Source organism: Chaetodon auriga, chromosome 2, assembly GCF_051107435.1.
Source record: "Chaetodon auriga isolate fChaAug3 chromosome 2, fChaAug3.hap1, whole genome shotgun sequence".
NCBI lineage: Eukaryota > Metazoa > Chordata > Actinopteri > Chaetodontiformes > Chaetodontidae > Chaetodon > Chaetodon auriga.
The window spans coordinates 25,950,622-25,965,398 of record NC_135075.1 but is presented as its reverse complement, the minus strand read 5'-3'; the positions used below and the strand labels follow the sequence as shown (position 1 = coordinate 25,965,398).

At 44.0% G+C, this 14,777-nt stretch overlaps 1 protein-coding gene across 5 annotated transcripts in view; it reads left to right on the top strand.

Moving 5' to 3' along the window:
• Positions 1 to 157: 157 nt before the first annotated feature.
• Positions 158 to 14,777, top strand: part of cpne1 (copine I) — a 24,243-nt gene continuing 9,623 nt past the window's right edge. The window contains exons 1-3 of one of the 5 annotated variants that reach the window (XM_076743633.1): positions 188 to 287; positions 3,403 to 3,471; positions 4,582 to 8,388. In XM_076743633.1, coding sequence (XP_076599748.1) covers positions 4,610 to 7,306 — 2,697 coding nt within the window. In that variant the 5' untranslated portion in view covers positions 188 to 287; positions 3,403 to 3,471; positions 4,582 to 4,609 and the 3' untranslated portion in view covers positions 7,307 to 8,388. Of the gene's footprint in view, positions 288 to 3,402; positions 3,472 to 4,581; positions 8,389 to 13,444; positions 13,576 to 13,607; positions 13,643 to 14,777 lie in introns of those variants that run through there. The other 4 variants (XM_076743641.1, XM_076743660.1, XM_076743652.1 and 1 more) reach the window with 4 other exon arrangements.

Genomic DNA, 14,777 nt, shown 5'->3' with positions numbered 1-14,777 from the left:
CGACAGAGGGTCCACATACTTGTGGTATGAGAATTTTTGTGTGGCAATGAGAACTTGGACCTTCATTCTCCCATCAAGAAGCTTGGCCTGCTAAGCTGGTTGGGGCATAGGGGGCGATGTCGCCCTCATTTTAGGTAAACGCAGTCCATAGTCTCGCGCGCTCTTGTGGGCTATCGCGGTGTTTGCGCCGACATTTCGTGCCGGAGCAAACTGCACAGAGAAGAGAAGAGAAGAAACGAGCGTCGTTCATGAGTTAAACCTCAGTGTGTTTATTGACAAATTTCTCGGTAAGAATCAAGCAGCGGCAGCCCGCTGAGTGACGCACTCACACCGAGAGCCGAGGGCGAGAGAAGCCGCTAAAAGCGTGCATCCCACTCGCTTCTCCGCTCCAACACACACACACAAAGCAAGGATCACAACCAGCTAGCAGTAGGTGGCTAACGGAACGTTAGCCTGCTCAGGTAGCTGAGCTAAGCTAGCTACATTCAGCATTTCAGAGTTAGTTGTCTGTGACTGTTAGGGTCCTGCTTTAGAAGCTTTCACATCGGGTATTTGGTTATTACAATGACTGATTGTGCAAAACATTCACGCGGGTTGTTTAAAATGGTGTCTTGTACGTAGCTTCTAGCTACCTTTAGCTAGCTAACCGACACGTTATTAATGTTTTCATGTATTTTTCATTACGGTTCATGTGTAGTTTCCTCACTGTACGAACTAATGAGGATGGAAGAAGTGTGTAAGTTTCAGCCCTGTACTGATTTATTTTGTAACGTTAGCTCAGTTTTTGTCGATTCCACTGCGGTGGCTGCCCACTAGAGACTTCAAGTACAAGCCACGCCCCTGAAAACAGTAACGTCACACGTCCAGCACTACAAGAACTGAACCGCAAAGATGAGCAGGTAGACAGTTGTTCGAGATGAGCGTCAGGTGTCATGGTGTCGGGGGTTAGTTGCCAGCGTACAGAGTTACTGACTTAAGCCCTTTTCAGATATGGAGTTGATAACTCGTGCCACAGTAATGGCAGTTCAAACTTACGTCTATGTGATGTAAATTTATAATGGTGTGTACGGAAAATTTGTATTTGCCAGTAAGTCATTATAAAAATCCTGTATTGCTTGGGCTGATTTGCAGTGTTTTCCATTTACAGGTTCAAACTCAATAGATTGCTGCTGTGACTAATGTAAAAGTAGCAGGGGGTTTATTCAGATATGGGACTGACATTTGCCTGAACATCTATGTAACAAGATGCATATCTGAAAGGGGCTATAGTTAAGTCATTGCATGAGACCTCCAATGGTGAATCCTTTTGGAAAAGGGGAATAAATACCTTAGTACAGTTTCATGCATGGCAGTTGTTTCTCTTTTTGTCTTGAGCAGGTCAGTGGAGTTCTGTACTCTTCTGAAATGGATGGAGGGATAAGGTCTGGAACATACAGCTACAATTAAAGGTTGAATATGGTGCAGCAAAAGACTATGTTCCTGGCATCATCATGTCAGATCATGTATTGTTGTATGTTGTTGAGATTTGAGCTTTAAGTTGGCTGATATGTGGAGATTTCCTCATCCATGTTCTGAAATGGATTTTTTCTTTGTGTTTTAAGTTACTAAGTCTATGGATGGCGTTCCACTCTTCTCCTTTAATTCCATTGTTCTTTTGCTGTGTTTTGAAGTCGACCACAACATGTGGTCTGTTATGTATTCCAGCTTTAAAACAAGAAACCAAGCCAGTGTTTTTGTTCTTTAATCCTGAATTTGCTGTGTTGAAAATTTCTGGTTTTCTGGCTGTGTGAAGGGCACTATTTTCTGTCTCCTATCAGTGCTGTTTTGTTTCTTGGTTTTATGAGTGCATCCTGCAGCTTCAGTTGAACTTTTTCACCTCTCTGACATCACTAGCTGTTGCTGTTTCCTCTCCTGCTGTATTTTATCCTCCTGCTGCTTTTGATGTTTCACACTGTGAAGCTGTTAGCAGGTTGACACCAACAAGAGTAGTGGATGCTCAGGTTTAAAATCCATTGAAACTCGTCCTTGGAGAAGCATTAGGTGAAATGCCAATCATATATCAGTGTTGGATGTGATTTGTCTATGCTGAGGTTGTGCAGTGGAACCATTGATGATGATGATGATGATGATGTTGGTGGTGTCTGGCATCATGCAGAGAGCTGTGGTGAGCTGCAGGTAGCAGCCTCTCACCCAGACAAGGATTTCAGTTTTTTTCAACCTGAAAATTTTATGAGCTGCTGAGGGACTGAAATGTCAGACTTTAGCAAGATGTCCATCGAGGACCGTAAAGCATAGTCTGACAATCCTGGAACAGGGTTAGAGCTTAGAAACCTGAAGATTTGTCTGAGGATCCTGAGACACTTGTGAAGCAGAGGATTGTTGATACACGAGCATTGCTCCACCTGCTGTTGCTCAGTTGGAAATGTTATCAGTGCTAGCTAACACGTTGTTCTGCACTTTGCTTCTGTTTGCTTTCCCTTCTGATCAGCTGCTGTCTTTGGTGCTGTGCTGGAAATCAGTTGCTGATGTTGCTCTGGTTCACATAACGCTAATGTTGCTTTTGTTGATATAATGCTAATGTTGCTGTGGTTGACATGATGCTAATGTTGCTCTGGTTTACATGTACCTGGCATTGCTTTTGTTAAATGTTGATGACATTGCTCTTGTTGCTCTGGTTGATAAGTTACTGCTGTTGCTTCAGTTAACGTGATGCTAATGTTTTGTTGACAATGTACTGCAGATTTGCTGATTGACGTGTTGCTTGTGTTATGGTGTGCTGCTGATTTGATGTTGCTATAGGATTCAGGAAGCAGGATCCATCCTCTTCACCTCTGTGTTGTTGCTGGCCTCCTGGTTGCCAGATAGGTCCTGGGTTGTTGCTTGGTGTTTGCAGGGTGTTGCTGACTGGTTGCCAGATGTTTGCTGGCTGGTTGTTTGTCAACATTTCTGATCTTCACTTGTTCATAGGAAAGTTTAATTTGATATACGCTGTCATCATTAGTCATGATGGGTTTTGCTTTTGGACAGGGGTTTCTTTCTGTTGTCAGGTAGAAATGTTGCTGCGGTCTGATTCTAAGATTTGTTGCCCTACTTTGGTTTAAAATCTTCTTGTGGCTGTTACGATTCTTGAGTTTTTTCTGTGTTGTATTGCAGCTCAAGACAACCTTATAGTAGTACAACTGAAACTACACGAGACACTGAAACATGACATAATGATTTATTAATATTCAACGCTCTGTTGAATTTGAATGAGAGCCAGATACTGACACTGATTAAGCACGTTTTCAACTGCTAAAAACACCAACACGTTAGTCACTGGAGGCTAACATCTGTTCTGTGAAAGGTTGAATTTCATTGAGATGTTTTCTACAGGAATGTTTGTTTTTCTGACCTTTTCACCAGGTTTCAGTGTCCTGCAGAAATCCTCTGTCTGTTAAACAGTGAAACTATACACACAGCTTAGTTGCATTGGTGAGTTGCAAATTGCATGAGATTCATGAAGGTTAACTGTTGCACGAAATATTTCCAACTTTGCTGAAACTACCAGCAATATGTTGGTGCTGCATGGTAGAAAACAGTAACGTTTTCTTTAAAGATCCAAATTCCACACAACATCTCAATTACATACAGGGGCTAATACACAAAGCAACTCTATTGAGATTTAAGGTATTCAGTAATCTTTGACTGAATAGAGTTGTAAGAAGTTCTTGTCTCACATCTTCTCGAGTTTGAAAAATTGCTGATTTTGCCTTTGGAAATGGGGTTTCACATACAAGCACTTCATTTGACGCATACTGTAGACTTTAACTCCCAACAAAATAAGGTCCATTAGAAAGTGTTCTTGTGTTAAAATGTGTAAAAGAGAAACTGTGTTCGTTGTCAGCCAGATCAATCAGACTTCACTAAGAAGAGTTCTAGAATGTGACCTGGCCCAGGTGCATGCTTACTTCAGGAAAAGTGGTAATATTGCTACAGTTAGCTAGCAACCAAAAATCTTGGCCTGACTCGACAATTAATGATATCACAGATGGCAAATGTTATCAAATATGGAACATCGGAGACAGTTGAGAAGAGAATGTGTGCATATGTATGTGTATATGTGAGTATGCGTATATGTATAATATGTCTATTGACATCAGTGCTGTTTCTTTATTCCTTGCCATATAATTTTTTTACAACTAAAATTAATGAACATTGCAGCAGTGTTAATGCTTAAGATTGCTTCTGTTGGGGTCTGATGTGATCTGATCTGAAACAAGTTTAGCAAACTTATTAAATGCTGCAGATGGCTGGAGACTGTTTCAGTTTAGTTTTTTTTGCCAGTTTCCTGAAAATGTTTCACCCCCAACCCAACCCCTTTCCAAATACCACTGGTTTCCAAATGTCAGGACCTCAAAATGGGTATGTCCAAAGTTTAATAAATAGTCTCTGGGTTATTCTGAAGAAACTGAAATGTAAGCAGTGTTGGCTAAGCCATTATTGGCCTGTGAAGTCAGATCTGAGTTTCCTGAAGAAATATCTGGAAACCACTGGTTGCCGTTTTCTGCTCTTCATCTGACAGTAGTGTTGCTTTCTCCCCAGGTTGTAGGGCTGTTGTTTAGCAGTCAGTATGGCGGTAGTCATCAGGCTGCAGGGTCTGCCCATAGTGGCTGGCACCATGGACATCAGACACTTCTTCTCTGGCCTCACCATCCCAGACGGGGGAGTGCACATTGTGGGGGGTGAGCATGGCGAGGCTTTCATCGTCTTTGCCACTGATGAGGATGCTCGGCTGGGGATGATGCGTACAGGTGGGTCCATTAAGGGCTCCAAAGTGTCACTGTTGCTTAGCAGCAAGACCGAAATGCAGAACATGATTGAACTCAGCCGTCGCAGGTTTGAGGCTGGGGCGGGCGGTGTGGAAACAGCTGCATCTACTGCAGGAAATGCGAACCGACAAGTGGCCACCCCCATACCCACTGTGCAGCCAGGGGCTGGGGGGAGAAGCGGTAACCATGGAAACCAGGGTTTCAGTAACACTCCAACTTCAGTGACAGCAGCAAGCTCATCTCAGGAGCCACCAAGCAACAAGGCAGTGGCCAGTGTGGTGCCCAGCTTCCCCAACAGCTACAGTTCTGCCCCCACAATCACTACAGCTCTGGCATCACTCAATGCGGGTCCCCCACCCATCCCGCCACTTCCAAGCATGCCCTCCATGCCCCCCATGCCCACACTACCCACCATTCCAGTCCCTCCCCCAGTGTCCTCCCTCCCCCCTGTCCCTACTGTTTCCCCACTGTCCCAAGGGCCTCCGGTGCCTCCTATGTCACACCTTCCCCACATGTCCTCCCTGCCTCCTTTCAACCCATCCCTACCACCCCCAGCAGGACTTGGCTCCGGCCTCCCTCTTGGAACTCCTAACCCCATGCTGTTCAACCCTCTTTCCCCCTTGGCCTCTCTTGGCCTCCAGGCTCAAATGAAGGCTGCTGCTGCTGCGGCCAGTGGAGCAGGAGCGATCAATCCTGATGAGTTGTTTGTCCTCCTGCAAAACCTGCCATTCTCTTGCTCAGAGGTGGATATCAGGGGTTTTTTCCGTGGTCTGGGGGTGGATGCGGTTCGCCTGCTGAGGGATGGACAGGGCCGCCCAAATGGCAGGGCTATGGTCAAGTTTTTCTCTCCCCAGGACAGCTTTGAAGCTGTAAAGCGGGGAGGTGGTATGATGGGCCAAAGGTTCATTGAGATCACCCCCGGCTCTGAGCGACAGTGGGCAAGTCTCAATGACAGTGCAACAGTCCACACTCCTCATAATAGCAACAAAATAAATAATGAGTCACAGGAACAGCAGCACCGCCGTGGTAATGCTGGGTCAGGGCCAGGAGGCAGAGATCAACGAGGAAGGTCACGCTCTCCCCACCGGCAGGAGTTCTGTGTCTACCTGAAAGGCCTTCCCTATGAGGCAGACAAGAAACAGATAAAGGAGTTCTTTAACAATTTGGCCATCATAGAGGACAGCATCTACATCGCCTACGGGCCCAATGGGCGAGCCACAGGAGAAGGCTTCCTTGAGTTCAAAACAGAACAGGACTATAAGACTGCTCTGGGTGCTCACATGCAGTATATGGGCACCCGATTCATTCAGGTTCACCCTATCAGTCGTAAGGGAATGCTTGAAAAGATTGACACCATCCGCAAACGTGAAGCAGCACAGGGTGATGGCAAGAACCAGGATGGCTTGAAAATTCCCAGGAACTGTGCCCACATCACCAACATCCCTTATAACGTCTCCAAGAAAGATGTGCGTGCCTTCCTGGAAGGTGTGGGGCTTTACGAGGACACCCTGAAGGTTTTAACAGATAGTCACGGCAACGGTTTAGGCCAAGCTATCTTCCAGCTGCGAACTGAGGAAGACGCCCGCAAAGCTGAAAGACTGCACCGCCAAAAACTCAATGGCCGCGATGCCTTTGTCCACTTGGTGACCTTTGAGCAGATGAAGGAAATTGAGAGGAACCCTCCTCCCCAGAACAAAAGGGGCCAACGCAACCAGAACCAGCTGAATCAGAATCAGAACCAGCACCAGCAAGTCCAGCCCAATCCCCAGCAACCTCAAATCAACCCATTTGCTGGTATTAGTGGCGAGGAGTTTAACTTTCTCAGAAACACTATGGGGAACCTCAATAGTGCTCCCTTTGTGACTCCATTCGCAGCCCCAGGGAATGGACTGGCAGGCCCTCCTCCTCTCCCACCTCTGGCAGCAGGTCTTGGGGATGTGAATCTGGGCGTGGCTCCTCCTCTTGTTGCTGGTCTTCCTGGTGCTCCGATCCTGGAGCCACCAGGCTTTCGACCTGGAGCTGCAGGAGGAGCTCCGTTCAGTCAGGATGGCTTGAGAGGGTTGGTGCCCTTTGACAATGCCAACAGAAAAGGAGGTGGGGGAGGACAGAACCGAGGGGGAGGGGCTAACAACAACCAAGGTCGTCAAGGGGGTGGGGCTACTGGTGGACAGCAGGTGTTCACTCCAGGAGCTGATGGGCACCGTAACCAGTCGGCCCCTGGAGGATCTAACAATCCCAGCAGTCAGCGTGGTGCTGCCGGCCCAACAATTGTAAAGCTTCAGAACATGCCGTTCACTGTAACCGTGGATGAAATTATGGACTTCTTTTATGGCTACCAGGTGCTGCCAGGCTCAGTCTGCCTGCAGTTCAGTGAGAAAGGCCTGCCAACTGGCGAGGCCATGGTGGCCTTCCAGAATCATGAGGAGGCCACTGCAGCTGTGATGGACCTTAATGACCGACCTATTGGAGCACGCAAGGTCAAGATAAGCCTGGGTTAAAGCTCTGCCCAAACCTACCTGGATCAATCATCCAGGTGAAGCAAAGCCAACATGGACTATACCTGATTCTGAACTCAAACTCAACTGTTAGCAGCTCAGTTTAGACCTCGGCCTGCCCCCTGACTGTCAGCCATTACTGAAGCCCCTACCCCTGTGTGTAGATAAAGTCAGGTAAGCCCCACCCCCTGCAGTCTGTCCAGTAGGAAGACTTTGATCCAGACTTGCCTCTGTTCTGCAGCTCCTCCACTGACTCTGGTAGCACAAACTGCTGATGATATTGATGTTGGCAAGATTTGGTCCTTTCTTACTCTGTTTCCAATGCAGCTTTTTGTCGAGTCCTGTCCAGAGTTGACAGACTTAACATATCCACCTGTTTTGTTGCTATGGTAACTTGATGATTATAAAGAGGCGGACAGATAATGTTGCTGTATGCGCTTAAACATGCTGCGCTGCTGTGGTTTAAAATGTACATGCTCTGCTGGTGTGGAAAAAGGTCAAATGCCACAGTACGTCACCATGATCACATGTTTCTGCTCTTTGCTGTGATTAAACATGCTGTAGATGAAAAGCTTTTCACTCACAGTCAAATATTGTTGCTCTGTCGCTGTGGTAATTCTTCACATTCTCTGTTGCTATGGTAAAATTATGATAAAAAGTTATGTTGCCATGATCAAATGTTTGTGCTCTGTTGCTATGGTGCAATGTTGACACATTTCTGTGTGCTGTTGCTATGTCGAGGACGCGTGATGGACAGATTGCTTATTTTGTAAATAATGACTTTGGGCCACTGAATCTTTTTTCTGTCCCTTTTCTCACATCCCCCCCTGCCTCCCCCCTCCCCTGCAGCACATGCTCAGTAGGTGTTTGGACTGTAGGATGCTGAGACGTAGTCTGCAGCGTTTTTTTAGTTTCATAGCTTTTTGTTGTAATTATGTTTAATAATGTTTTGGATGTTTTCACCTTAAAGTTTTTGTTTTTATTGTCAGTGTGAACAAACTTGTATGATCGTATAACCATACATGATGTGCAGTCTCCTTTGCTTTGGCTAATAAAAGGATGTTCCTGATGCATACCTGCTCACCTGCAATCAGCCCTCTCTGACTGTCTGCTCTTCACTGCCTAACCATGGAAACTTTCTGATTACTTGGTTCATTTGAGCAACTGAGTGGTTTGTTTCTTTATTTTATAAAGCTTGAATGGAAGACTGGGATTTGTTTGGAATACAGATGGCCTTCAATTTGACATCTTCAATGCAAAATAAGGTACTAAAAATCAAACTTTGATCAAGTAAATGGCTGTCGCCAGGTTGTGCCTCGAGTAATTATTGCTTTTATATGGAGACCTGGCCTCAGAATTGATCAAAATTACGTCAACATGACACGACCACCTCTGCTAGCAACTATGCCCATTGTTTAACTTTGCTTTAGTTTTGACTGAACATTGACTGATGTCCTGTACAAATCTAACTAACCTGACAGATTTCTGTTGTGTTGAGTCGGTGAATCCTGACATATTTTACCATTACCATCTCAGTTGAGCTGTTTCCACCTGTACTACCTCCCAGCATTACTCAGCACCACATTGATGCTGATAGCTGTCACTGTCTCTTGTCAACCAGCCAGAAAAACTAACAAAGCTGAAGGTTGTCAATATTCACAATGCTCCAGGTGGTTCATGGTACAGCAGAGAGCTGCTGTGGTTGCTGACAGGTTTTCTAGACTCCTTGCATTAACAGTAGAAATTTGTGAACTACCTTTGCATTCCCTTGCAAAACTTTAATATGCCCTTGCAATTGTGTTGCACCCACTGGTGTTGTGGCTGTAGCTTTGTTGAAGCTTGTGCCTCCAGAAATGTGGATCAGATGGAATAATGCAAAAAATATTGTCAGGTAGCTCAAAAGTACTGCAAGTGAAAAGAAGTTCACTGTGACTTTGTAGTGGACGTTCTCTGTAGTGATCACTCTAGTTTAAGTAAGGTAGTATGTGATTGATGAGGCTCACATTAAGGTTTTAAGTCATCCTGAGGAAAGGATGGAATGATTAAGTTTATGTAGACATAGTTAAATAGTTGTCAGGATGAAACAAATATGATCTCAGAATAACTGATTTCTGTCCTTCATGTTCTATGAAAGTGGGATTCATCATGAAGTATTTCCTCTTCCTTGACCTCCTAACAAAGAGCAAAGCATCATGTCTGTCCAGAATAATATATGAACTGAAGACTGAAGAAAGTAATAAAAGCATTAGGAAGTTATCCCTGTATTGACATGGTTCCAGCGAATGATGTCCAGTGAGAAACATGCTTCTCTTAACTTAGAGACTATTTTTCCAGAGGAGTCCAGGGGACTGATAGAGAGCTTCGATAATCACGCCAATCACCTGAAGCTTAATGTGAGCAGAACCAATCAGCTTGTGGTGGACTACAAGGCTTCAAATATGGATATTGCTGCAAAATCTGTAAAACAAAAGCTTCACACACGTAACCCGGCAGCACAGAAGATCTATACAATCAGCACAGTTTGAAGGTGGACGCCCAAAATTAGCGTCACCAATTTAGTGTCTGACCAAATGTGAAATATGGTCACGATCTCCCCTTCTGATCTGAGTTATGGTGTTGAATAATGGCCAGAAAAGAGTTTCTGCAGAACATTTTGATGTAAGCGAGGATGACCTTTGACCATTTGGATATAAACTGTCACCACTTCATCATTTTATGCTATGAGATGATTGGGTGAAATTGTACTAATTAGTGTATTAATTCTCGAGTTCAGATTATGACCTTTGACCACCAAATTCCGGTCAGTTGATCCTTGAGTCCAAGTGAACGTTTGTGCAAATATAAAGAAATTCCCTCCTGGTGTTCCTGAGAGAACGTGTTCATGAGAATCCATCAATCCATCCGTACAGAGGAGAGGGATGGAGGGATGCTTACAACGTAACTTATTATCCCCAGATAATAAGATACTTTAGTTTTAAACGAGGCATAGCAGTCTGAAAAATAACTGCTAAGTTTTGATTTTAACATTATTGGCTGAAATCTCTCTGCTTATGTGATGAGCTTCATGAAACGGAGCCTCACAGTTCTGTCGAGTCCACACACACAGTCTCATGTATGAACCCTGTAGTTCTGAACTCGCTGAAATCGAGAGTGGAAGTAGTTTTGTCTGCAGAGGGACGTCTGCTGCTTTCAGGAAGTGGTTAACCTCCGAGCAGGTACACTGATGACGATGTTCACCTGGTTGTGCATGCAGTTTTGAAGTATGTGTGATAGAAATGGATAAACAGGCCTTAATAAACTGAAGCGAAACATTGTTGTTGATAGATGATTGTCTGTGTGTGATCTGTTGTGTGGACGGAAGGAAAAATCCATTGGAATAAAAGACGAATCCTGATGACAGACTTGGCTTCTGTGAAGGATGTGAGTCTGTGTGGGTGGGTGAGTGTAATGTTATCGAATGACTGACGCTGAGCTGTCAATCACCTGAGGTGTCCCCCCTCCGACTGATGAATAGACAGACAAAGGCAGGACTTGCAGGTGAGTGACAGACACAAAGATGCTCTATTCAAAACACTGTATGAAAGGCCTGTTAACATCCCATTAGAACTTGAACACCATCTTCATCAACAATCTTAGATTCACTGCAGAGGATAAGCATTATTTTCAGAAAAAAGGGGAGATGGCAGGCTGTAGATGGTGCTTGGTGCATTGCACACTATACAACCCTAATTCCAAAAATGTTGGTATGCTGTGCAAAACATAAATGAAACAGTGAGATAATTTATTATTCATTTTAAAAATAAACTCACTGAAAACAGTACAAAGACAATATATTTAATGTTTGACCTCATCAGCTTCATTGATTTTTGTAAATATCTGCTTATTCTGAATTTGACGCAGCAACACGTTTCAAACATGTTTGGACAGGAGCAACTAAAGACTGGGAAGATGTGAAATGCTCAAAAACACCTGTTTGGATCATTTCTCAGGTAAACAGGTTCATTGGTAACAGGTGATAGTATCATGATTGGGTATGAAAAGGGCATCCTGAAAAGGCTCATTCATTCACAAGTGAGGATGGAGCGAGGTTCAGCACTTTGTGAACTCATGATTGGATAAAGGAGATTACTGCATGGACTCAGGAACAGTTTGGAAAGCTGTTGTCAGTAAATACAGTCAGTTTGTAAATGATTGCATTTTGTTTTCATTTACATTTTGCACAGCGTCCCAACTTTTTTGGAATTGATTTAGATGTTCAGGGCAGTCAGTAGATGGTTTACATTAGCCTGTAGATGGTTGTGTTTAGGTGCTGTGCAATGGCATTTAATCATATCTGGTGGCTTGCAGATGGTGGAGTCTAGACGATAGATGGTGGCCTGTGGGTGGTGGCTTTTAGATAGTAGATCACAGTGGCCTGTCGATGGTTAATGGTAACTTTAAGATGGTGGTACTGTGTGTTGATGCTGGCATGTCGATGGTAGCCTGTGTGCTGCAGTGTTCAGATAGTAGATGGTGGCCTGTAGATGGTAGATGACGGCATCAAGGGATTTTTTTTTTCAGCATTGTTCACTGGAGGAAATGCACATCTTTGTGATTATATAGTTTGTTTGACTATTTCCAAGCACATTTTAAAAGGTAATAGATTTATATAACTCCTGTCTCTCCATAGCTTTAGTGGAGGTCCTGAAATGTGCAGCATCTCAGTTCAGACCAGTTGTTTGGGTAATAAACCCAGTTCCTGCTCCTGACAGCTGTGTTTGCTTTGTGATTCACCTTTTGCTGTTTGAGGAAGTAGATTGTTTGATAACTGCTAAAGTATTGTTTAATTTATTTTCACACTACATCATAAATGTAGAATAGAGTCATTAACTTAGAGGAATTCAGTAAGCAGACCATGGTTGTTCTAGTATGATGTTATTCAGACCCAAGGCTTCATCATTTAGACACATTTCCTGCAAACTCTTAAAAAATCTCCACTAAAATAAAGTTCTGAGGTTTTCGAACAAAGTTCAGACACAGCCTGAGCAAAAGATGTAAAGATGGAGACAGTGGAGGGTTGAGCAATTCAAGAGTTTACTGAAGGATGGAATCCGTTTTTCCGGGGAGGATGATGTGATGATGGAAAAGATGGGTGAGGCCGGGGCTGTGTGTGTGTGTGTGTGTGTGTGTGTGTGTGTGTGTGTGTGTGTGTGTGTGTGTGTGTGTGTTTGTGTTGTATATGGTTTTAAACAATCCTACAGTTCTGTGTATTACACCCTTTTCCTTCCCAGGACTCTGTTTTTTTCCTGTGTTTTGGTCTCTCCTGTTCTGTTTCTTGTTTCTGCTGTGATTGGCTGCTGCTTTGTCTGACTCCACTGTGGTTCCACAGCAAAGGATGAATCAGATGAGAACCTTTATTGTTCTATGTGAGGAGGCTGCCTCGTGCTGTGCTCACTTTGTTTTATTTCTCTTCTTTTTTTACTGTTCTCTCCTACACTGCTGAGGTTTTCTGTTTTCACAGCAGCTCATTACCTGACTCATTGCAGGCCTTCAGCGCTTTTTGCTTCAGCTGCTGTACTTCCGGCTTGAGTGTTTGCCCTTCAACATAAAAGCACGGAAATGTACTTCTTAACCAGTCACGAAGTGTGTGTGGAAGATCATTCTTGTGTTTGAAAACAGTGTTTGACACTGCACTGCAAAGACTGCACTTAACAGACAACCGTCAAGCCAGAGCAGTTTCTAAATTACACAGCATACAATTAATCTTCTTCTCTTCTTTTTAAAGCTGTTGTTTATGCTGCCAGTGTTTCTGGAGTTTTGGCCTTTTCTTATTGTGGCTCGGTCATCTTGGAACTTAATTTAGAAGTTAATGAAAGATGTTGCTGGCTGACTATCAATATTTGACATTTTGTGTATCAATGATCAAAGCACTTGCTGTTCTGTATGTTGATTACCGCCACTCCTGCTGGAAGGGACGGATTTGAACGGATTTGTAATGATGCTGCTTTTATTCTGAAGGAGTTTGATCGGAAGTGTGTTGTTGCTGCTATCTTCTGCACAAGCCACAAAAACGTCGTCCCTGGCCCAGGGGGTGTAACTGACAGTCTTCTTGTCCAATGAAGACGTGATTCTGGACCGGCCTGTCCAATCAGAGCGCACGCTGATCGTGTGCCGCACCCTGTTAGCTAAACCTGCTGGACGGCGAGTGGCGGCCGTTTTCTGTCTCAGTTAACGTTACGGCTACTACACAAACTTCTGCTGTGGTTGATATTAAAGTCGAACAGAGTGATCAGGTAACCGTTGGTGCTCTCTCAGGTGTGTTTACGCTCAGCGAAAAGGTGTCGTTTCCTGTTTCTGATCGTGAGTAGTTCAGCTCCGCCCTGCTGTTTGTTCCTGTGGTCTGAAGAAGATAAAAAATATCTGCTCTGATAAGATGATTTACAAAAGTTTGTATTGACATAATGACGTGTGTGTGTGTGTGTGTGTGTGTGTGAGAGAGAGAGAGAGAGAGAGAGAGAGAGACCTGGTGTGTGTTCTGTACTGGATTAGTTAACTGACTTACTGGTTTTACCGCCTCAGTCTTTTTTCGCTCTCATGCTGGCGTTGCCTTCAGGTGCTGCTCCCTCAGTTCATTCAATGTGAGAAGAAAACAGTCACCGATCAGCTTCAACGTGTAATGTAAACAGTCGGGTGAACCGGTGGGATCAACGTAGAGTTTTGGGAAGAGAATAGGAAGTTTGAGTTTAGGTGTGTTGTTAAAACTCTCTGTGTTCAGGTGAATCCATTAATGGTTGCGTTTATGTCAGATGTGGTTCTAGTGAAGAACATAATTACATTACTTTGTCAGATACTGATCAAGGACACTTGAACATGTCGGATGATGCTGTATACTTGTAAAAGTTAATTATCCATCAAATTCTGCGGTTGAGACTTCCATAATGGGAGCATTTAGGAGTAAGAACAGTGACTGTCCTCACGTCCTCCTGAGCGTTCATTCATCAGCCCCAGTTTATAACCTGCTGATGATCAGAGGCTTCAGCTGTGGTTCAGTGTCTGTTTGAGGACCGGCAGTCTCCTTTGCATGAGGCAAAGATACCTTTGTGCAGTCATACAGGATTATCTCAACAGACTCACCTTTAAGTAAACTACATTTAATGTAGAGGAAGAAGTGGATCATGGTGGGGAACCTGTCAGCAGAACTCCTGTCAGAGAAAATCACACTTTGTACCTCGCTATAGGCAGTTTATAACTTTACTGCAGCAGTGAAGTAACGGACATTGTTTGTCTAAAGTCTGAAGAGTCATGAAGAAACTGGATTCAGTGTTGAACAGCAAGCATGAGCAGCAAATACTTGCACCTGAGAATCTGGAACTAGGAAATGTTGTCTTTTAATAATAATGTTGCTTGACTTAACTGATTCATCAGAATAGTTGCTTAATTTTGTCTCGATCGACTAATCGGTTAATCGACGTTTAGTTTCGGCTGTCATCCTCTG